Raw genomic sequence first — 23,157 nt, 5'->3', positions numbered from 1 at the left:
TGAAAGATCTATTCTTTTATTTTAAATGTATTTTTCTTTTCTTTAAATTTTTTTTAATAATTGTATTTTGTTGTTAGGTTGGTATATACAGGGGTTATAGTTATGTGTGTAAAGATATTTCTCTACCTTAAACTGTGATAAAATATTTGGTACTTATGCATGTTAACACTGTCCACTGATCATTGATGATACATCCCCCCATCGTATTTTAGATACATTCAAATAATTAAATGAATGATTGCTATAGAACTAGAGGAAAACAGGAGAAATATGTCTCACCAAATATAAAATGCCAAACTATAAGCAGATATTAATATAATGGGACCAAACAGAAATTCTGCAGTTGTAAAATACAATAACTGAGATGAGAATCTACTAGTCAGGCTCAACATTATTTTTTCCCATGTGTTATTAGAGAATTATACACGCTAGGGAAGTGCTTGACTACTGAAGTACATCTGTAGCCCTTCAACAGTTGTTTTCAATAGGTAACAGAAAGGAATTCGTGACTTAGGATACAGGTTCATTGAAGTTAACATGTGTGAGTAAAAAGAGAATGAAGAAAAGATAACAAAAGCTTTCAGACATAAAGGATATGAGAATATATAAAAGACATGAATTGTAGGGTAGAAAAGGTTGTGAGAGTCTTATCTCTTGCTAACCACTAAAAATCTGTAAGTAGAGGTATGTCTCAAATGGTAAAGTGTCAAAAAGGGCGTGAGGCCTTGAGTTCAAGCTTTAGTGACGGCAATAAAAAGTATCAAAAGGGCTGGGAGTTTGGCCTCATGGTAAAAGTGCTTGCCTAGTATGCATGAAGACCTGGGTTTGATTCCTTGGTACCACATACATAGAAAAAAGCCAGAAGTGGTGCTGAGGCTCAAGTGGTAGAGCTCTAGCCTTGAGAAAGTCCAAGGACAGTGCCCAGGCCCTGAGCTCAAGCCCAGGACTGGCAAAAAAAGAGTACCAAAAATCTATTTATCACCTTTTTATTGTCATTATACTTTTTCCTTATCAGTTTTTATTTTCAGTGCTGTAACTACTTATTTGCCACAGTGGACTATGTGGTATACAGGAACATTTTCACACTGGGAAATAAGAAGGAAGATAGAAAGAAGAGAAAGACGGAAAAGAGAGATTCTAATATTGATGAGCAACATGTGTCAGCCATATGTATTTTCAAAACTCCCATTTCTCTGGCTATGTATTCCTAACTATATTTTACTTAAAAAAAGAAATTAAGAGGCCTTTCACATGTTCGGTTAGCTGTATGGGAACACATATAGTTTGCACAGAAGGGAGGAATATGTGCCACAAAAGCTGGCACTTAACCGTGTAATTTTTTTCCCCTTAAATCTCTAATTTGCCAATAAGGCATGGATTTAGAAATTGTTCCTTCTTAAGAAGGAAGCTATGATTTTATCAGTCATTCTAAAATAGAAAGGAGGGACTTAGGCACTTTGCAAAAACCCAGGGACAAGGAAGGACAGAGAAGTGAAGGGTAAATGGAAGATATGAAGATAGTTCCATTACATTCTTGTAGCAACAATTTCATTACCTGTTACTCAGACAACCAGAGAAGGGAAGTGATTTAACAAAACCACAGAGAAATAGGTTTCCTGTTTCCAAGGGGACAATTTTCCATGTGGCACTCTGGGAATCATTTCTTGCCTCAATGAAAAACTGTAGAAAATGATAGTTCCTGATCTAAGAATGGGGTACAATGAAATACCACCTAGAATTCTTCGAAATTGAAATGATATCAGAATAGTAGGTGGTAATAATTACAGGCTAGTAGACAGAGAATTGCCCATTGCTTGGATAGTTTTAATTCATTAATAGTAGATCTCTTTAGGGGCAAAAATATGACTAAGAACCATTGTATTTGAGGGCCGGGAGTTTGGCCTAGTGGTTAAAGTGCTTGCCTAGCATGCATGAAGACCCGGGTTCGATTCCTCGGTACAACATACATAGAAAAAAGACAGAAGTGGTGCTGAGGCTCAAGTGGTAGAGCTCTAGCCTTGAGAAAGTCCAAGGACAGTGCTCAGGCCCTGAGCTCAAGACCAGGACTGGCACCAAAAAAAAAAAAAAAAAAAAAAAAGAACCATTGTGTTTGAATAGAAGACTGGAAAGATGAGGTATCAATGAAGCTTGGATAAAAGGAGAACTTTCATAGGGAGCTAAAGTAACAGAAGTGTTACATTATGTGGAAGTGAAGCAAGGTGGGGGCTTAGTACCTAAAAGCAAACAGAAGAGAAGTAAGAGGGTTCCATAGCTGAGCAGGATTTGTGTATACCTGAAGCAATGGATAACTACATAACTCAGGTAAGAGCAAAGGAAAAGAAAGGAGCAAGAATGCATGTAGCTAGTATTTTCTGAGCACCTGCTCTATGTCATGCACTGTGCTGAATGTTTTACTTGTTTAATGTGAAAAACCATCCCAAAGTAGGAGACATCATCTCCATTTTTCAGCTAAGAAATCTTATGCATAGCTAGCATAAATGGGGCCACCAGTATACAAAAAGAATAGTTTTACCAGGGAGTTAATAGAGGCATCTCTAAAAGGTTAACATGTTATTCCAAGATGAAACAAATCCAAATGTTCTTACTCGTGGCCCCGGTGCTCCAGGTGGACCCTATAACACAGTGATTAAGAATATTATTTAATAGGTATCCCAAACCAAGCAAATACATATTCATCATTAAGAAACAGAATTGTGAACCAACTCACTGGAGGTCCAGGATGGCCTCTTGCTCCTTGGGGACCCTGGAAGAAAAGATTAAGCAAGATATGGATATTTTGCTTAATTGAATTTACTCATTTCAGTAAACTATTATTAAAATGTTGTATATTTAGTAATCATATCAAATATTCCCATGAATAATGCTATTGGGAAGTGATTAAAATGTTAAGAGGTAGGGCCTTGTTGGAGGACAGAGATTACCATTTCTCATTTCCTCCCCTTTCTACTCTCCACTTTCTGTATGCCATGAGGTGAAAAGCCCCTACCACATGCTTCCGCTGCCATAATGCTCTGCCTCACCACAGATTCTGAATCAATAAGGTCAAGGGCTGTGGAGTAAAAGCTATGAAACTGTGAGTCAAAACAAACAACAGTTTTTAATGAGCTCCACATGAATCCCAAGCTCTATGAATAGGATTTAACTACTCTTGCCACAAAAAGAAAAAAAGTGGATATTCTTGTGAAATAAGATGATGTTCATTTGTTTCTAACCATTTTCTACTATTTATCAGGATGCCATAGCATTATGTTATGTACTGTAAATATATACAATCAAATTTTATTAAAAAAACATGCCAGTCTGGGTGGAAATTTCTTGTAGTTCCAGTACTCTAGAGTCTGAAGCTAAGACCAGCTTAGCTTGCAGAGTGAGTTTCTGCCTCATTTTTTTTTAAATGGCGGACATGTACAACAAATGATGTGTTATTTCTCCTTCTCAATCATAGTTTATACAAACTAGATGAAGTGGGCGTGTACCGAAAGCAACTTGGCAGTCCTCTTCCTCTTCTGTCTCTTGAGAGGGCTGCAGATTTCCTCTCCATATGGCTGACAAATACTCCATTTCACATAGTATGATTGGCAAGTTCCTACACAGATTCTTAAGTTTTTTTTTAAGGTTTCAGGGCAGTATACCATATAGGCTAATTCTACTTGATAACTTTAATTTTATTCACAAATAACAGAGAGACAATAAATGAACAATTCTAGCAAAGGCCTTACTTTGATAGTGTTTATAGCCAGGGTCACTATAATCACAAATACAGAGAAGCTTACCGTTTCACCTCTGAAGCCTTTTTCTCCTCTGGGTCCCTAAAAAGAAGGAAAAAAGATGCTATTTCATTCTTATTGATAATTGCATGTAAAACTTAGTTGAGGTTGTACACAGAAAAATAACACCTATGAGTTTTTTTTATCTACTATGCCTTGTCTTTTAATTCAGATTCATTTTTAATTTTCCTCAGTAATTCAAAGCAAAACAAAATAACCAATTGACTCACTAGGTTATGAGTCAATGAATCAATCTTTTGCTCCACCTTAAAGTGACACAGGGAAGAGAGGGTTCCCATTTGTTCCATTAAGTTAGAACAACAAATCTAATACTCACATACAACATACTGTGTGTGTGTGTGTGTGTGTGTGTGTGTGTGTGTGTGTGTGTGTCTGTCTGTCTGTCTGTCTGTGTGTGTGTCCTGTCTATCCTGGGACTTGAACTCTGCCTGAATGCCCTCCCTGAGCTTCTTTTTTTCAAGGCTAGCATTTTACTACTCAATCCCCCGTACCACTTCCTATTCATACAACACACTTTTAAAGAAGATATTCTTTTTAGATTAAGGTTAAATTCTAGTACTTGTTTCCTTTTGCTTCTGGAAATTCTGTTTGCACTGTGTTTTTTTTCCTTTTTCTGTTTCCCATTTTTGAGATGCACCCATGGACTCTGATACACTTAAATACATTTTCACACAGCTCAAAGTATTTTCTAGTGTTCCCTGAGATATCTTCTTTGATTTATGGATTATTTAAGTGTTTTGAGTGTTTGGAGATTTTGCTACTGTCTTTCTGTTATTGATTATTATTTCATTTCTATTATGGATAAATAACTTACCTCTATTACTTCATTTCTTTTGATTTTAGTGAAATAAAATTATTTTTTCTGAATGTTTTACATTTTTTTTGAAAGAATGAATATTTACTGTTGTTTGGTGGATCTATTTCTTTTTAAACATATGTTAATACTTTCATGTTCTTGTAGAGATTTTTTGTGAAAACAATTATTATTTAATCACTTCTGTAATTGAATTTTATGCACTCATAATATAAAACAGATGTTCTTTACATGCCAAGCCACATTCCGTTCAACTATAATAATTTATAATTTCCAAAGATGAATTAAAATTTTTTACAGTTGACAGAGCCGTGATAATTATCCTTGTATTCTTTTTTGTTGTTGAAAATTGTCCTCCCAAAAGTTTATTACAAATGCATATACTTTTGCAAAATGTGGAAATATATGTTTATTATGATTTATGGCATTTTTTGTTGCAAGCTAAAGTGTTCTATATAATTTATTTGTCAATCTCTTTTGGTTTTCCTATCTTGTCCTAATTTACTGTAAACTAGGGAATTTCAAAGATTGACTTTTATCACATCTTTACATACTCCATTTCTAATCCAATATTAACAACCTGATACATATATTTTCATCTTTTGTCTAATAAAATATTGATAAGTATATTTATATGTATGTGAGATATTGGTCATATATTGGTCAATATTGGAATTATAGTATGTGCTTTTCTACATACAGTTTTCTATATATAGTTTTATCACATTGTATAGCATGAAAGTAAGCAAAACTAGATACAATTGTTTTTAGTAAGTACATAAAAGCTTATAAACTCATTAGACCACAACTTACTGTTTTTTTTAAAGATAAGTATTCGTAAAACAACTCTAAGATTCTACCTCACTCCAGTTAGAATGGCCATGATCAAGAAATCTAATAACAACAGATGCTGGCGGGGATGTGGCCAGGAGGGATCACTACTACACTGTTGGTGGGAGTGCAAACTCGTTCAGCCACTATGGAAAGTAGTATGGCAGTTCCTCAAAAGATTAAACATAGAACTCCCCTATGATCCAGCAATTTCACTACTTGGCATTTACCCAGTTGTCCAGAAACAAGGATAAAACTACTAGCACAATGATGTTCACTGCAGCACTATTTACCATAGCAAAGGTATGGAACCAATCCTGACGGTTGGTTCCCAGCACCATTCCCGGCAGTTTTCTATGTATGTGGTACCAAGCAATCGAACCCTGGTCTTTGTGCATGCTAGGCAAGCACTCTACCGCTAGGCCATACTCCCGGCCCTTGTGATTCTTAAAGCCAGTTGTTTTCAGGATTCCTATTATTTATAGCTCATATCATCTGAATTGATATACCATTTCTGTTAAAAATTTCTTTTTAAATATATTTTTATTGTAATTAATAGAAGGGTTACATTATATTTGCCAGATAGAAGGTGCATTACTTAATCACTGCTACCCCTTCTCATGTTTTTATCCCCGTTTCCTTCCCCCTACTCCCTCCCCTCTTCCTGTTTTCCCCCTTCCCTGTCCTATTTCAAATGAAGAAATAAACATATATACAATATATCAGATCTGTTAAAAATTTCTATATGTTCTTTAATCTAATTCTGGGCTGTAGTCTGACTTATTAATCTGACTGCTTTTTTTATTACCATCTAATTTCATCTGTATTAACTTTGTAATACTATTGTTTCTTATTTGTAACTGTATGCTTCAAATCCCACACCATTACTCTTTTCACAATATTTAGTTTGCCATTTTCAAGGGCTTATTTTTTCATAATAAACTTTTTAGAAGGAAAAATTACAATATGGAAAAATTATTTGTGCATGCTGAATATTGGCTTTTAAGAGCTATCTATAAACAAAATAGTGAGATATTTTAACTGATATTTGTTCATCACATTTTCCTTGACCAATTAATATTTCACATTCTTAACAGAGAACAATGGCTCCATAACCAGAACATTATGTGCTACTTGGAGTGGCAAATGTTGGGAGATTACAGAATATTAAATTAAACATTTTCCTTCTTTTGATTTAAACCCAGGGAATTCTCCAGATATACTAAAGAGAAAATATGGTTGTACGGAATACTTGAAATATTCTTAGTTTGTATCCCTCTTTTTGATGATTCAAAATACTGTGTTCTTGAAGGAACAACATCTTTTCTCTCCAGGTGTCAGTTTGCCCCTTTCTAGTGTGTGTGTCTACTAAGAACACTGCAAAACCTCAGTCAGGGTCTTTTTTCTTTGTTTTAATCCATAGTCTTCTTTGAGGGGAAGAGGGGTAGTACTAAGGTCTAAACTCAGGGACTTGCATTTGCTCAGCTGTAACTCTACCACTCCAATCACACTTCTAGCCCTCCTTTTTGCTGTTTAGTTTGGAAATGGAGTCTCTTGAACTTTTCTGGTCTACCTGGCTTTGAACCCCAATCATTTGAATCTCAGTCTTCTGAGTACCTAGGACTATAGGTGTGAGTCACTGGTACCCACTTCAGCCTTATTTCTTAAAGCACTATCTCAATTTCCTCTCCAGGTTACAGTTTAAATGGTCTTAAGTAAGAATGATCATTTCTGCACTTCACTAGTTCTAGCTCCTGGAATGAAATGATTCTCTATGAGCTTCAATTACTAAGTGAAAAAATAGTATCTATTCTAAATGTTTGCTGTGAGAACCCGAGAAAAGGGGACTAAGGATTTGGCTCAGTTGGCAGAGCATTTGCCTAGAGTGTGGAAGATCTCTGAGTTCTACTCCCAGCACTGATGGGAAAAAAGAGAATCTGAGGAAAGTTTTAAGAGGAAATAAAACCAAATGCAGTCGATGAAAAAAGAAAAATGTGAGAGAAGGTATTAAATACTTTCACATACTTCCTTCTGTATTGAAAGAAGCTCACTGTCCTTCAGTCCTTTCACCCAATAATCTAACCACCTCTAATTCTTGATTTCCTGCATGTTTCACTATTTTTTTCTATTATGGTTTGTGCTTCCCAAGTCTCAGAACTTGGCCATCCATACTTCTTTTGCTCTCAATGTTTCCTCCTTCAAAGAATAGATCCATTTTTATTTGCCTTTTTTTAGTGATAATTTCTCTGCTTATTATTGATTTCAGAATTTTCCAAAGTTCTAAGTGCCTCCCTTACTGTTCACAAATTGTTCATTTTATACATGGTCCTTATGCCCTCAGAACCGATTTTCTAAAAGAAACTATACATATATTTTTCTGTGCTTTTTAAATATTAGGGTTGATTTTTTGCAGATTATTCTAGAATAGGAATAAAGATTTACAAAAACTTAGAAGTATTGTATTGTGACAAACTTACAGTTCTACCCATTGGACCTATGATGCCTTCTCTGCCAAGAGGACCAGCGTTTCCCTGTTGGGGTTAAAGAAAATCTGTCAGTCTCATTTTTAAAGCGGTTACAATCTCCTAAGTCAGATTATGAGTATAATACATCTTGGACAAGGTCACCCCTTCCTTCCTGCTTCCCCATTCCCTCCCCTCCCAGTGCTACTTCAAGACATGTAGTTATGTAGCTTATTTGTAACATAATGGACATTGAATACAATGACAGCATTTTCTTATCCTTTTCCCTTCTCACTCCTTGCAAACATATATGTGTAATTTTAAACCAATATGAATTACAATGTTTGTGGTAATAATTTCCAACAATACATTTATATGTGTGTCATTACATGATTAAGTATTTTATATAAAAATATTAGAAACTGAACACTGTTGAATATATTTCTGAGTAGATGTTGAAAGAACAAAATGTTGAATTACCTAACACATGAAATAGAGACATGAGAAAGAATCAGAAAGTATCATATGTGATCCACTAAACTTCAATTTCTTTATTTGTAAATGAGGGTCACTGTGAAACAGAATATGAAATGTTATTTTTTAAGCTGGTAGTTTTTACCGAACTAAAAATATAATCTTGAATAAGGTACGTATCTGGTAAATTCCTTCCAAATTAGATTTGGCTCTTATGGAACATATCATTTCTCAATGAATATTTCTTCTCCACAACAATTTTCCTCAAGCTATAGATGTATCTTTTTGGCTCATAGTTGACATGGAATAGATAATGGTAGGTACCTAACTTTTCTTTTTTCCAATTCTTGAGGAGATAAAGAATATAGTATCAATTGAAATAATTATAATATTGTGTGATCCATTGATTGATAGATTTAATATGAAGTTAGCTTAGAAGAAGACAAATAAGTCTAACACTAATGGAATCTTTACTTTTTTTTTAATATTAGGGAATGAAGCTAGGCGATTCTCTAGTACTTGAACTATTCCCAGCCAAACCAGGTTTTTTTTTTTTTTTTTTTTTTTTTTTGTGGGTCATGGGGCTTGAACTCTGTCCCTGAGCTTCTCAGCTCAAGGCTACTGCCCTACCCTTGAGACAAGCCCCACTTCCCATTTTCTAGAGGGTAATTGGAGACAAGAGTCTCAAGTTCTTTTGTGCCCGGGCTGGCTTTGAATCTTGATCCACTGATCTCAGCCCCTGAGTAGTTAGGATTACAGGTATAAGCTACCATGCCCAGATGGCATGGACATACTCTTAGCATAATCAAATGTAGCCTATAAACTGGTTATCATTAGAAAATGTCAAGGAAGATTTAATCAAGTAGATTAAATTGTGATTGGACTCTCTGAAGTAATAATTTGGTGAAAGAACAGAGAAGTATACATGGACTGTAGAAAAAAATGGAGCAAAAGAGTAAATGACTGTCTACATTTATCTAAACGTATTTAAAATATACAGTACTATGGATTTAATGCTAGGTGTCATCATCTACATAAACACAGATGTGATATAGAGCACAAATAATCTGTATTTATTAATTCAATTAATCTTAATCATCAAATGCATACTGATGTGGGGCCAAAAACAAGGCTGTCAGACACTTAAGACCCCCTGTATTCTAGTGCTATAATTAGCATGTATCGTAACTCTGAAACATATTATTTGATCACTCAGATAGGATTCAAGTTCTGTTTCTTGTGTTATACTACCCAAATAGGATCTTAAACAACTTATTTCAGGAATAGCTTCCTCATCCACAAAATGGTCAGGATAGCATCCCTCAAAAGTTTTTTATTTTTTTGTGAGAATTAAATAAGGCACACAAATTGATCACCAGTACTTGGTGCATAATGGTATTTTTGCTAAATATTCATGCTTGTCTCTGATAATGATTTGACAAATAATTATCTGCCCTTACAAAACCAATATTTATAAGCTAGTTACTGGAACTTTACTATTAATAAGAGAATAAATTTGTAGACCTACAAAGTAATCTAAGCCCCGATGTGGGCCTAGAGTCTCAGAATTTCATGAAACTCTGTTTATAAAAGATATAGTAACCCTCTGGCAAAATCAAGAAAGGACTCAGTTAAGAAGGAACATAATAAAACTACCCTAAGTAGATTGAACTAGTTGAGAAATTTAGTGTAAATTGAAACCTAAAAAGTCCTATTTATCCTAGGGTAGCCTATTACTATTTAATCCATATGTGTATAACCCAGAACTGGGCTTCACATAAAAGACACCTACTTCCCTTAGCTCCTCAGAAATCATAAAACTAGCCAATATGTTTAAACCTGAAGATACTTTGGAGGGACCTTTTAACAAACAATTCCCTTGGCACTCTGCTCTTTATGTAACACTTTATCGTAATACTCAGAGCGGAGGTGTAGAATTTTTAAAAATCTGATTTTTCATTGAATACTTTGTATATAAGGCTGTACCAAATAAAATTGTAAGTCACTTCAAGACTTGCCTTCTTCAGGACTTCCCTTCTCTCTGCTCTGTCCTCACTGGCTTTGGTAGCAGCTATTGCCAGCCAGAGTTGCTATTACTTGAAAATTTTAAAGTTTATGCTTTTAAAAAAGTTTTGCTTTATACACCATCTCAAAACCCATAAAGACAATTAGCACTAATTGCTGCAGCCTCATTTATAGTCTCAGTCTCCATTTGAGACTGAAGGCACTGAACTGCTAATTGCAATTAACTGCAGTTCTTCAGATGTTTTGAAACTCTTTAAGCAATTCTCTTAGGCTACCTGAATAGGAGGTAGGGAAACACAGCTGTTTTCAAACTGTGGCCTGAAGGGCTTTGGGACTAGGCCTCCTCTGGGGGTTGCATAAGGGTGGTCTCTGGTCCCAGGTGTTCTAATGCTTATAATGTAAAACTACTTTTTGTTTTTTTTTCCCCTCCCAGTGAGCTAATAAATACATTGTCCAGTCTTCTCAGTAATTCTGATAATTTTTTTCGAGTAAGAACTTGGAAGTATGGGTGGCCTATGTGGTATTTTGCTCAAGCTGATTTATGAACTGTGAAACATTGACTCTACATGCGCTCTCATGGATTTTTCTCTTAGTCATTTTGTTAAGTTATTAATATGGAGCGTGATAAATTAGATTACTTAATATGAAGCAAAGAAATGCCATTTTCATACAGGCAGTTTAATTCCACACTTACTCTGTGCCCACCAGGACCTTTAGGACCTGATATTCCAACAATGCCAACATCTCCTTCAGGACCCTGGATCCACAGTAGGAAACAAACAAAAGCCTTATATAAATACTTTATAGATGAAATACATCATATACCAATCAATCAAAAATGGGCTCTTCAAAAAATAGCTCTTGAAATGTCGAGAGGAAATCATCCCATCAAATTGCTAAGGTGTGTAATATCAATTGTTTTAAGAAAAACTTTCAAATATATCACAGTACCAACTGAAATTAATCAGTTTCACACAAGAAAATCAGAGTCTAATTATGATCTTTCAATCTATTATTATTATTATTATTATTATTATTATTATTATTATTACTACCACTTTTTTAGCTAGCTAAAGGGCTAAAAGAAAACATGCGATCATACTCTTGGGCCCGGGAATCCTTGGAAGCCTGTCAAACCTTGGTCACCGTGGTCTCCCTGCAAGGTGAAGAGACATGATAATCACTGCTATGCATGTCCACTTGATCCATAGAATTAGTACCAGGTGAATTTCTGAGTTGGCACATACAGGCTGCCCTTTCAGACCAGGCTGTCCTTGAGGTCCTTGCTCACCGTGGACTCCTCTGAGACCTCTTTTACCTTGAATTCCAGGTTGACCAGGCAGCCCTTGTTCACCCTATGAAACAATATAAAAAAGGTGTTCTTGACTTCAGAACCCATAAACACATTGACCTTTAAAATGAAATTCAAGCCAACATCCAATCTTCAGCACATAGAATAAGGCAAAATCAAATTCCACACGAATGTCCTCTCCACTAATATTTTCTGAACAGGTAATATTTATCATGAACAAGAAGTGTAGGCTGGGAGTTTGGCCTAGTGGTAGAGTGCTTGCCTAGCAAGCACAAAGACCCGGGGTTCCATTCCTCCGTACCACTTACATAAAAAACAGTGCTAGCCTTGAGAAAGCCTAAGGACAGTGCTCAGGCCCTGCATTCAAGCCCCGGGACTGGCAAAAATAAACAAAGGAAGTGTAACAGTAAGGAAAGATGAAGAGAGGAGATTTATATAATGAAGAGAGGCCATAGGGGGTCTCAAAGAGGATGATGGTATTTATATGGTGTAAAACTTTCATTTTGTTTGAATTAATATCATTATGCCATGCTTTCCCTACCATCCAGAGATGATTCCGCAATCTACAAGAAACAGAACCATCTCCTACCATAGTTGCCCTCTCCAGTCCATATTCTACCATCTTTTTCCCTAGTTTCCTTTATTCCTTCCAAATTCACCAGTGGTACATTAAATTATTATACTGTATTTGTAAAAGTCAAGTCTTTCCTCGTGTACTTTTTTGAACTTAGAGTTGGAATATCTTCTCTGCCATTTCTAAATATAAAGTAAGTAGTCAGGTTGATTTTTGAGATAAGCTAGCCAAAAACTGTGCTTTGCATGCTTCCCCAAAATAATTAACAAATCTCCCTGATGGTCTTGAGACAGACTTAAAATGCTGAGACCTTGTAAATGAAGATTTTTTTTAATCTGCAGTAGTAAAGGGTGTGCATGGTATGAACATTAGTAAAAATCAGCAGACCATCGCTTGCATTTTACAAATGTGGCTCAGCGATTCACAAATTATTTGAAAGTGGAATTGTGAAAAGTAAGTTAAAATATAGTAATGGTAAGGGTAAAATGTCTGTCTGTTCTCTCTCTTTTTCTCTCTTTTTGTTCTAAGACCAGGACTAAAACTTGGTACCTGATGTTTCTGCTGATTGGCTAACACTTTACCAATTGAGCCAATCCTACAACCCCTAAATGTTTAAACTGCAAGCTTTTAGGAGAAATCTTCAAACATTACAGTGTCAAAGTTGTCTAGGTCAGTCTTGCATTTCTTTATCATATTTCTTTATTTCTTTTCTTGTGCCAGTCCTGAGGCTTGAACGCAGGTTTTGGGTGCTGTCCCTGAGTTTCTTTTTCCCAAGACTCTACCACTTAAGTCACAAGCCCATGTCTGGCTTTTGGGTGTATAATCGAAGGCAAGAATCTAATCAACATTACTGCCCAAGCTGGCTTGAACTATGATCCTCAGAGCTCCATCTCCTGAGTAGCTATGATTACAGGTATGAGCCACCAGACATCCAAATCAGTCTTGCATTTCTAAAAGAAATTTCGGCTTGAGAATTTACTGACTTGTTAACAATATTCTATTTAATTAATGTCAATGTCAATTCTTTTTCCTTCACTAAAAAATAATCTACATGTTATCAGATTTTTAAATTAATTGACTCAGACTTAGAGGAACAGGAAGCTGATTTGAGAAAGAATGTATCTGGAAGCGAGTTCAACCTCTCCTATTTTGCAGAAGAGGGAAGATGACAGAAAAGGGAGAAAAGCCAAAATGAGTGAAAACCAACATTTCACAAAGCATTTCTAGCTGTTGACTGATAAGTTCTTATGTCAAATCACACATAGTGTGGTTATCATGAAAATAGACGAATAAAAACTATATACATATATATTTTTCTATTTCCAAATGTGTTTTTCCTAGTAGCCAAATTTCATTAAATGCTACTATTATTATTGTGTAATATAGCCAGTGGACCCAGGGCCAATAAGGATAGGTATTACATAACCATTAGGGAAAAAAAAAACCCCACTACAGTACCTTTGGGCCTGGAATTCCAGGGCTTCCTGGCAGGCCTGCTGAGCCTTTCCTTCCTCGTGGACCTGGAGAACCAGCCAGTCCTATATTTCCCGGATTGCCTTTGATGCCCTGTAACATAAACAAGAAATGAAGACCAACTCATTTCTAGAGTGGCAGCCTAGAAGCTCAATCCATGTAGCAGGGGCTGTTTTGAGAGTGTGCTGTTGATATATTGAGTTTGGCACTTATCTGGGCTGTCTTTTCCAAATAAGTGAGACAAATAAGTAATATTTTGGGAACATCCACCATTCATGTAATATATCTCATTATAGTTAATATAATGATCTTGGGTTTTAAAATGGAAATGCTGAGGTAGTGTAAAGTCTGCCAGTACCTTCAGACTTAGATAGCTACTAGGTGTGAGGTACTGTTATATTCTAACTTAAAAATATTATACTTGGAAGTGATAATACATGGAAGCGATAATAATTGATTAGAATTTCCTGATAAAAAAATACTGTTTCTCAACTGTATATGAGTCTAGAAAATTTGCTGAAAATAACGTGGGAATAAAGTTAAGCAGTTAAGCAAGCAGACAATACAACCTTAAAAGAAAATCCTAATTCAGGGTAGGAAAGCTATGGCTTGCATAAATCATCATTTACCAGTTTTTCTGTAGCTTATGCTCTAAGGATAATTTTTACATTTAAAAAAATGTGTGTATATGCCAGTACTGTGACTTGCACTTGGGCCTGACTCTAGCTTAGATTGCTTCATCCTGTTTTTTTTTTTCCTGGTTAATTGAAGATGGAATCTTATGGCTTTTCTGCCCAGGCTAGCTTTGAACCATGATTCTCCCAATAGCTAGGACTACAGGTATGAGCCACCCCAAAGAACAACACTTAAAGATGTGATAATTATATGAACTAAAATTTTTTAGCAAATATCAATAGTTTTATTAGAAACAGTCATGCTCATTCCTTTGTGTATTTGGTTCTGGTGACTTTTGCAGTTCAATAGCAGGCTCAAGTAACTACAACAGAGTTACACTGAATTTTTATTGCTTTGTATTTTTCATTTGCATACTGTCGTAAGGGTGATGTACAGAGGGGTTACAGATACATAAGTAAGGTAATGTGTATATTTCTTTCTGAATAGTGTTATCCCTTCCCTCATTTTTCCCACTCTCCCGCATGTCCCTCCCCCATAAATATAAAGTTCATTTCCAGCATAATGTTTAATACCACTGTTGAATTGGTTCACTCTTGGTTCCACTGTTTTTGTGATTCCCTTTCCTTCTCCAAAATATATATAAGACAAAGTGTGCAGAAATCAAAAACAGTGACAACAGGGATTAAACCAAAGGGGAGGGAGGAGGAATGATAAAAGAAATAACTACCAAAGTACAATAAAAAACCTATTGTTTTGATTTCTTGGAGTTCATTTCAGTAAACATCATTTTGTAGGGTCATATGCACAGTTTATTGAGCCATTGTATCCTTTCCTAAGAATATCCCTATTTGTTCTCCCTGTGTGATGTTTGCAGTGTTTTGTAGTTTTGCAAAGTGATTTTCTGCACTCCATGTCTATAACAAATCTGATTGAACAGTGTTTGAAGAGGAACATATTTTTCCTTTATGTGTTTTATTTAAGCATACATCTATCATGAAAACAGATGCATTTTCAAGTTTAAAAGGAGATCTGTGCCTGTCCCGAGCCTGAGTGGTAGTATCCCTGAGCTTTCTTTTCCCAAGGCTGTACCACTCAAGCCACAACACTATGTTTGGCTTTCTAACGGTTAATTAGAATTAATTAGAGTGTCATGGACTTTCCTGCCACGGCTTTGAACAGTGATCCTCAGATCTCAGGTTCCTGAGGAGCTAGAATTACAGGTGTGAACCATCAGCTCCCAGATTAATATTGTGTTTTAAAGGTAGTTATGCCCTGTGGATTCTTTTGTTATCAATTAGATGGTGAAAGCTTGTATTAATATAACTATGTTTAAAATACACATATAGCCAGGCACTGGTGTCTGACACTTACTCAGGAGGCTGAGATATGAGGATTGAGATTGAAATCCTGCCTAGGGAGGGATCTCTGCGAGACTTACCTCCAGTTAACCACAAGAAACCCCAAAGAGGCACTATGGCTCAAAGTGGTAGAGCACTAGCCTCACACAGAAAAGCTGAGGGACAAGTGTCCTCAAGTCCCTTGACCAACAAAGAACAGAAAAAAGAAAAATATCCCCAAACCCCAAACCACTTAGGGAGAACACTTAGGCCCTGAGTTTAAGCCCCAGGACTGGCAAAAAAAAAATTAAATTAAATACACATGCAATGCACAACATTTCCAGACCAAACGCTCCACACAAGATCCCAACCTCTCATGAAGGTTAACTGTTAAAAAATTAGAAAGTTTAAAAAGGGAGCATCTTATTAGTGTACAGTTTCTTCATTCACACACACACAAAATAAATAAATAAAAACAAGGTTACAAAGCAAGTAAATTTCTCAGTGTTTTCACTTCTTAGCCAGCATGGCAAGTCCCTTGCTCATGGCAACCTAATTAAACTGTGCTGCTAATTAACTAATTAACCTAATTAACCTATACTTGTTTTCTATGATTAGGCTTTCTATAATAATAATGTTTGAGATGCTGGGGACACTGTGACAGAATCAGCAGTTAATTTAAAAATAAGGCAAATGTTTTTGAGTGGTTTTCCTTTGGCTTTTGATGAGTTAAAATATGTTTGCAGAAATTCTCAGTTGTTCTATTGAAAAGTCAATGCTGAGTTTGAAGTGATGGAAGGACTAATCTGTGAATAATCTGGGCAGTTATTACATGGAGCAATACTTTCAAGGAAGAAAAACACTAAATTCATTTGACCTGAAGTCATTGCCTCTTAGAGGCAATGAAATTGATAGCTATGGGTCAGAGAAAAGAATTATTGCAAATTACAAAGCTTGTGAAAAAGTAATGTGTTTTAAACAATGCATACTTGTATTATTTGTAGTATTCAGGTACCTGGAAGAGAATATTTCAATGTAGTATGTCTTACTAAACTCGAATGCTATGGGGTCTTGTGAACTTGTCCTCCATTAGTTCTATGAAATTATTTTTTGTCAGAAATATAAATGATATATACAAACTTATCCTATTACACAGCAGTTTAATGGTTTAGAAGGGGTAAAGTTATATTCAATTCTATTCAGCGACTGAGATCAAAATTTTTCTAAATGAGAAAAACTGTCCTCAGCAAAAATAACAAGCCAGTGGCTTCGGAAATAAGTTTTTGCTGTAGACATTCTAATGTCAATGAGGGATTTAAATATACAAATACAAAGGAAAATAGTGTTTATTGGTGAAACTTTCACTGTGGTAAAGTCAGTTTAACAATGCACTAGAACTAATATAAGCAGCTATATATATGTTCTATGCTGTCAAAAACAAGAAAAGAGATTTCTATTCCCATACAGATTTAAAATGGATTGATTTTCTGAGCTCAATTTCAGCAGCATATTTTAGACATATCGAAGAAATTTCAAAATCTACTTGCATGTGTCATTAAGAAGGTTTTGCATAACCTTCAATTGGAAATGAGTAAGCTAAAATGTAATGGAATGTTAAAAGACAAATATCGAGGACAGAATGGAATATACTTTTATGAATTCCTTTCAACCAATGAATAAGCTGAATTCAAACCAGACCTTTATGAATTGTACTTTTGGCAATGCCAAAATGATGTGAAAAGAACACTCAAAGATGGGAAATGCAAACAATGCGAAATCAGGCTGAGATATGAGGACTGTAGTTCAACACTATCCCTGGCAGGAAAGTCCATGGTAGTTAGTGGTAGAGCACACAAGGCCCTGAATACAAGCCCCAGTAGCAACACACATACACACAAGTATAAAGCATCATATACTAAAATTAATAAATGTTTCACCAAGATTAAAAAAAATCTTATTACAGGGAACATTAACAGATGAATAAAAAAAACTGATAATAGTGAACTCTTATTCGCCTTCAAAGAATGTCATTTTTCATTTTTCTTACTTAAGAAATTCTTCTCAATGATTACATTTTAAATTTCACAAGTGAAATTTTGTCAAAATTCATTTTTTATTTGGTTATATCAATTCCAAAGCAATATTCTTGATTTTCCTTGTTGCTCTGCATAGCCTGAGATATTTACTCATAGAAAGCACTTACAAACATCTTCTCAAAGAGAGTATTGTTACTTTTTGGGGTTGATTTCTGGAATACTAAATCAGATAGTTATTCTGTGCATTCAACAAGTATTTATTGTGTTTTATCTATTTTAAGAACGGCATCACAGGAAGCCCTCTAGGGAATTCAATTGTAAACAAGATATACCTCTGGTTTTCAAGAAGCTAAAAAAATTTTTGTAAAAAAGTTAGAATGTAATATACAAATATTTATAATAAAAGTAAAATGCAAAAAATTACTAGATGAAAGCGAAAATGTGAAGACTTGGTATGTTCTGAGAAAAGGTAGAATTTTTAGTGGCAATTGGAAAAGAAAGTTAAAAGGGAATCAGGGAACTGGATCTTAAATTTATGAATGTGGTAGGAAGGAAGTTCAGGCTTAAGGCAGACTAGAATCATTTATGTGGAAAGTTTGGTTGAGAAAATGGTACTGAAAAGGGAAAGCTGCTGGGCAGCTCATGCCTGTAATCCTAGCTACTTAGGAGGATGAGATCTGAGGATCAAGGTTCAAAGCCAGCCAGGACCGAAATGAACCTGAGACTCTTATCTCCAATCAACCTCTAGAAAACTGGAAGTGGGGCTTGGCTCAAGGGTAGGGTGGTAGCCTTGAGCTGAAGAGCTCAGGGACAGCGCCCAGGCCGGCCGAGTTCAAGCCCTATGACCCCCCCCCCCAAATGTAAAGCCATTTTGAAATTGAATAGTAGGTTATCTTTGTTTTTGCAAATAACGTTTCCTATAAATTATGTTATTGAATATCTTATAGGAAAAACTGTTAAAGTATTACCCTTTTAAACTATATTTTACTTCATGACTGCAAAACTTGTTAAATTATTAATTCAGTATTTTATATTTCCTTGAACGCCAGGCACTATGCCAGATATTTATAGAGATATGTATATAGAATAGAGGCTCATGCTCATTAGATTGACTTTTTAAAATATATTTTTATTGTAATTAATAGAAGGGTTACATGATATTTGCCAGATAGAAGGAACATTAATTCACATACATTGATACCCTTTCACATGTCTTGATCCCCATTTCCCTTCCCCCCTAGACTGACTTTTAAGACACTTTGACCTTTGTGTCTCCTTATGTGTCTCTATAACCATGTAGCTCAATATTTTAAGGCAACAATTCATATAGAAAGGAAGGAAAGAAAAGAGGCAAAATGTGATAGTTCTAAGCAAGGGTGAGAGAGGGAAGGAGAGGAGGAACAAGAGCGAGGAAGAAGATGGAGCACGAACAACATAAGGTGTGAACATACACAGACACACACACACACACACACACACACACAGTGACAAATGCTTGTAATCCTAGCCACTTTGGAGACAGAAAGTGGGAAGTCCCAGAATGTTGTAGCAAGAAGTGATGATAGTCTCTTAAAAGGCAACCCTAAAGCTGAAAGGGCTGGGAGAATAGCTTAAGTGGTGTAGACTAGCAAGGACAAGGCCTTGAGTTCAATGGCCAGAACTAGTCCAAAAAGGATGGAAGGAAGGACATGTAAGAAAACTTCAAACCAAATAGTTTCAGAATAGCAAAAAATAACTTCAGAGATAAGCTACATAAAAGAAAGAAGATTATACATACAGATTAGTGTATGAATTTTTTTTAAAAAGAAGCAGGTTTTCTCGTAAAGTTGTGAGCTTCCTCTCTTTGGGTATATTATAAATGTCAGAAAGAGACATATCGTATTGTTAGAAATGGTTTAAGACACCAACTTGGCAAGGCTCAGTTTATGTCTATACAGAAGGGTGCATCATTATCCACACTCATGGCAAACAAGTAACAGAACAATAGGTTGCTCCCTCAATGCAGCAGGCCCTGCCCCTCTGCTTGAATTGGCTGAGCCCACTATCTGTTCATAATTGGCTAGCGTGAAGAAGGTAAAACTATTTACCTAAAGTGAACATTAAAAGACTTCGAGGAGCCATGCACTGGGGCTCACGCCTGTAATCCTATTTACTCAGGAGGCTGATATTTGATGATTTTGGTTTGAAGCCCGTTGGGCAGGAAAGTATGAAACTCTTATCCCCAATAAAACGATTCATAAAAAAAGCCGTAAAGGACTCTATGGCTCAAGTGGTGGAGCTCTAGCCTTGGCACAAAGAGGCTCAGGGACAGCACCCAGGTCCTGAGTTCAAGCCCCAGGACCTGAATAAAATAAAGACTTTGAGATCAGATTAGTTACTTAAACCCTCTGCTACGTTCTTGGACAAACTCAGGTGTGTCTAATTATACCTTTTGCTACTTTCTTGAGCAATCTGAGGAGTGTCTTAATTCCTCTCTTCAATATTGGAACAATCATTACAAAAACCTTATATTTCTAAATCATTCCTTATTTCTTTCTTTGCTTGTTCATGTTATTTTAGCAAAATAATATGAGCCAAGACACAAGGCCAAAAGCAGGAACTTTTAAGCAGGAACTTTTCCTTGGATAGGAAAGACAGGTGTTCCCACACCTATGAATAAATTATCCAAGATGATTTGAAGAAACCTCAAGATTCCATAATTCTAGGATAGTACCATCTCATTTCACTTTCACTGCACTTCTAGGTGATTTCTATTATTTTCCAATTAAAAATGTATCTTTTGGGTAAGACATGGACAATGGGTATTCAAAGATTAAAAGCACCCCTGAAATTAATAGGTATTTGGGAATAAGAATAATAAGGGCCATAAAACTAGTCATAAGTGACCTGAAACTTTTGAGACGGTTAACTAGAAACTTCATTTTACTTGCAGTGCTATCAGACATTCAACTCAGCCCAATAAAAAATATTTCAAGTCAATTACTTTCTTGTTGGGTTCTTAGAGAGAAATTTGAGGAAAGTACCAGAGCGTTCTGTACAAAGTTCCAAACAATGTTTCACACAAAACAAACACTTTTTATTAGGAATACACAGATGGATGATTAATTTTGCTTGCAAGAGAAACAGATGCTAATCCCTAAGCATTCTTTCCAGTCTCCTCTGAAGGGTTTTCCTGAAACTATCCAGTAAACCTTGATAATTTTCTACAGAAGTTTTTCCTTTTGCTTTCTATGCTGCAAGCACCTTCTGTGTACAGTGTTATACCTCTGTAGTTTTAATTATGTAGGTATTAACTGGGTGGGACAATATTAATCAAAATTTAATTTAAGGAATACAAAAATCAGTATGTAGAAACTGAACTTTCATTTTAGGCAACATAAGTAATGTTTGATTTTGTTTGTTGCATAACCAACAAACCCATGAATTGTAAAAGTAATTCTTTGCTTACTTAACTGTAGCAAGTAAAGCATTTCTGTTCAAATAGAAATTTCTCATTTTATTTGGTTTAACAAATACTTCCCAGCTACAAATGGCTGTTTAAAAATATTCAGGATAGGGCTGGGAGTGTGGCCTCGTGGTACAGTATGACCTAGCATGCACAAAATTCTGTGTTTAAGTCCTTGGTAGTACATACACAACAAAAGCCAGAAGTGATGTTGTGGCTTAAGTGGTAGAGCACTTGCCTTGAGAAAGCTCAAAGACAGCTCCCAGGCCCTGAGTTCAAGTCCCAGGACTGGCAAAAAATATTGAGGATAATTATTATTGGGTAATTATAGGCCTGGCTACATTATTCATAAATAATGTAACAGTCATAAAATTTTCCTCCAGGGACAGATTTTTAAGCCCTTGGACCAACTAAGCTCAAAGATCCAAGAGCAAGTTGAGTCAAGTCTTTAGGCAGTAAAGATAGGTCTGTTTATATCTCCAAGTGTATATAAAGGTAACCTCTTGCTCAGCTATTAAGGGTATAGGCATTTTGATACTGTTTTATGTCATTAGAATAACTGATGATTTGTCATTCCTTAAAACAGATGTTGCAAATGATACTATTCTATTAGGACAAAATAAGAGTATTCTATAAAATATCCTTTGCCTCGCTCCCAACAACAACCACAGCATTGTCAGAGAGTAGCAGGAGATATTTTAGCTGTATGCTGGCTCTTGGTTATATCTACACTTATACAACTAAAGGACAGAAACACGCATCCATTTATTTAGAAAACAGTAATGACTGTAGTCAGTTTTATTGGATGCTTCTAATAGTCTGTGAACATGTCATACTCTTTCCTGATTGGTAGAATTTTTATTTGGCCTCCTTTCACATGGCAAGTTCTTTTCCTAGCTGGCCTAGTATTACCTTCAGTCCTGATTTTCAAGTACAACCTTCTTTATGCAGTTTCCCTTTCTACTCCATTTACCTCTCCCATTATGCTTTATTGCCCAGTTCTTAGTTCTTTCTTAGACTTATCTGCTACATTTATTTGTTTATCTATTAGCACATAATTATATGACTCCATGATAGGTTGTGTTTTTTTTTTAAGGCCAAATGTCAATAATTTCTTGTTTTTTCCATGTGTATTTCCATGAGAGCACATTTTTGCTCATCTTGTTCTCTGTCTCCTACTTCATATTAGGAACGAAACAAATATTTGTTGGGTTAATTAATGTTAGCTTAACCATGTACATTTATGACTACTATACAAAGGGGATACTAGCTGAGTAAGTACATGCAATGAACTGAGCATATCATATGCAATATTTCCCTTGATGCTTGTGAAAATCACATGACTAGTATTATTGTCTTCATTTAATAGCTAGTATTTAAGGTGTGAGGTAGCCAACCAATCCAAATGTTCAATTCCATTCTCTAGAATTGCAATTACCACAAAGAGAACCCCACTGATCACTGATTTACAGAGTTTCTCTGAACCTGACAGTGTGCCCAGTTCTAGAGATACAAAGATGAATAAAACACAATAGTAGATCTACAAGTGTTTACTTCTTAGGAAAAGCCTGAATTAGCACCTACATTTCCCGTGCTTTGATTGAATAGGTGCTCTGCATTTAGAGAAGTTCAGAGGAGCCATGCTTAACTCTGATTTGAAGACTTAATTATAGAAGTAAACAAAAAAGTCCTGAAAACTTAATTAACTCATCATGAAGTTAGAAAGGTAGAAGAGAAGAGGGAATAAATGACATGTATAAAGTGAAGAAAGTGGGGGAAACATACAGATTTGGGGTGGCATGTCCAAGTATGCTTAATAATAGGGCTCTGAAATTAGACCATTTTAAACACTGACTCTGTTATTTTTCATCTGTGTAATTTTAGGCAAGCTACTCAACTTCTGCAAGGCTCAGCTTCCTTTTGGTAAAC

The 23,157-nt window shown here is 35.6% G+C and overlaps 1 protein-coding gene across 1 annotated transcript in view; it reads right to left on the bottom strand.

The window, feature by feature from the left end:
- Col24a1 (collagen type XXIV alpha 1 chain) overlaps window positions 1-23,157 on the bottom strand; it is a 247,900-nt gene that overhangs the window by 15,448 nt on the left and 209,295 nt on the right. Inside the window, exons 49-56 of the mRNA XM_090333967.1 lie at window positions 13,760-13,867; window positions 11,663-11,770; window positions 11,518-11,571; window positions 11,110-11,172; window positions 7,932-7,985; window positions 3,795-3,830; window positions 2,729-2,764; window positions 2,607-2,633 (exon numbers count right to left, since the gene is read on the bottom strand). Coding sequence (XP_090190093.1) covers window positions 2,607-2,633; window positions 2,729-2,764; window positions 3,795-3,830; window positions 7,932-7,985; window positions 11,110-11,172; window positions 11,518-11,571; window positions 11,663-11,770; window positions 13,760-13,867 — 486 coding nt within the window. The remainder of the gene's footprint in view (window positions 1-2,606; window positions 2,634-2,728; window positions 2,765-3,794; window positions 3,831-7,931; window positions 7,986-11,109; window positions 11,173-11,517; window positions 11,572-11,662; window positions 11,771-13,759; window positions 13,868-23,157) is intronic.

This window comes from Megascapheus bottae, chromosome 6, assembly GCF_031878675.1.
Source record: "Megascapheus bottae isolate mThoBot1 chromosome 6, mThoBot2.hap1, whole genome shotgun sequence".
Lineage (NCBI taxonomy): Eukaryota > Metazoa > Chordata > Mammalia > Rodentia > Geomyidae > Megascapheus > Megascapheus bottae.
Note: the sequence above shows the minus strand (reverse complement) of the source record. Positions and strands in the feature narration are given on the sequence as shown.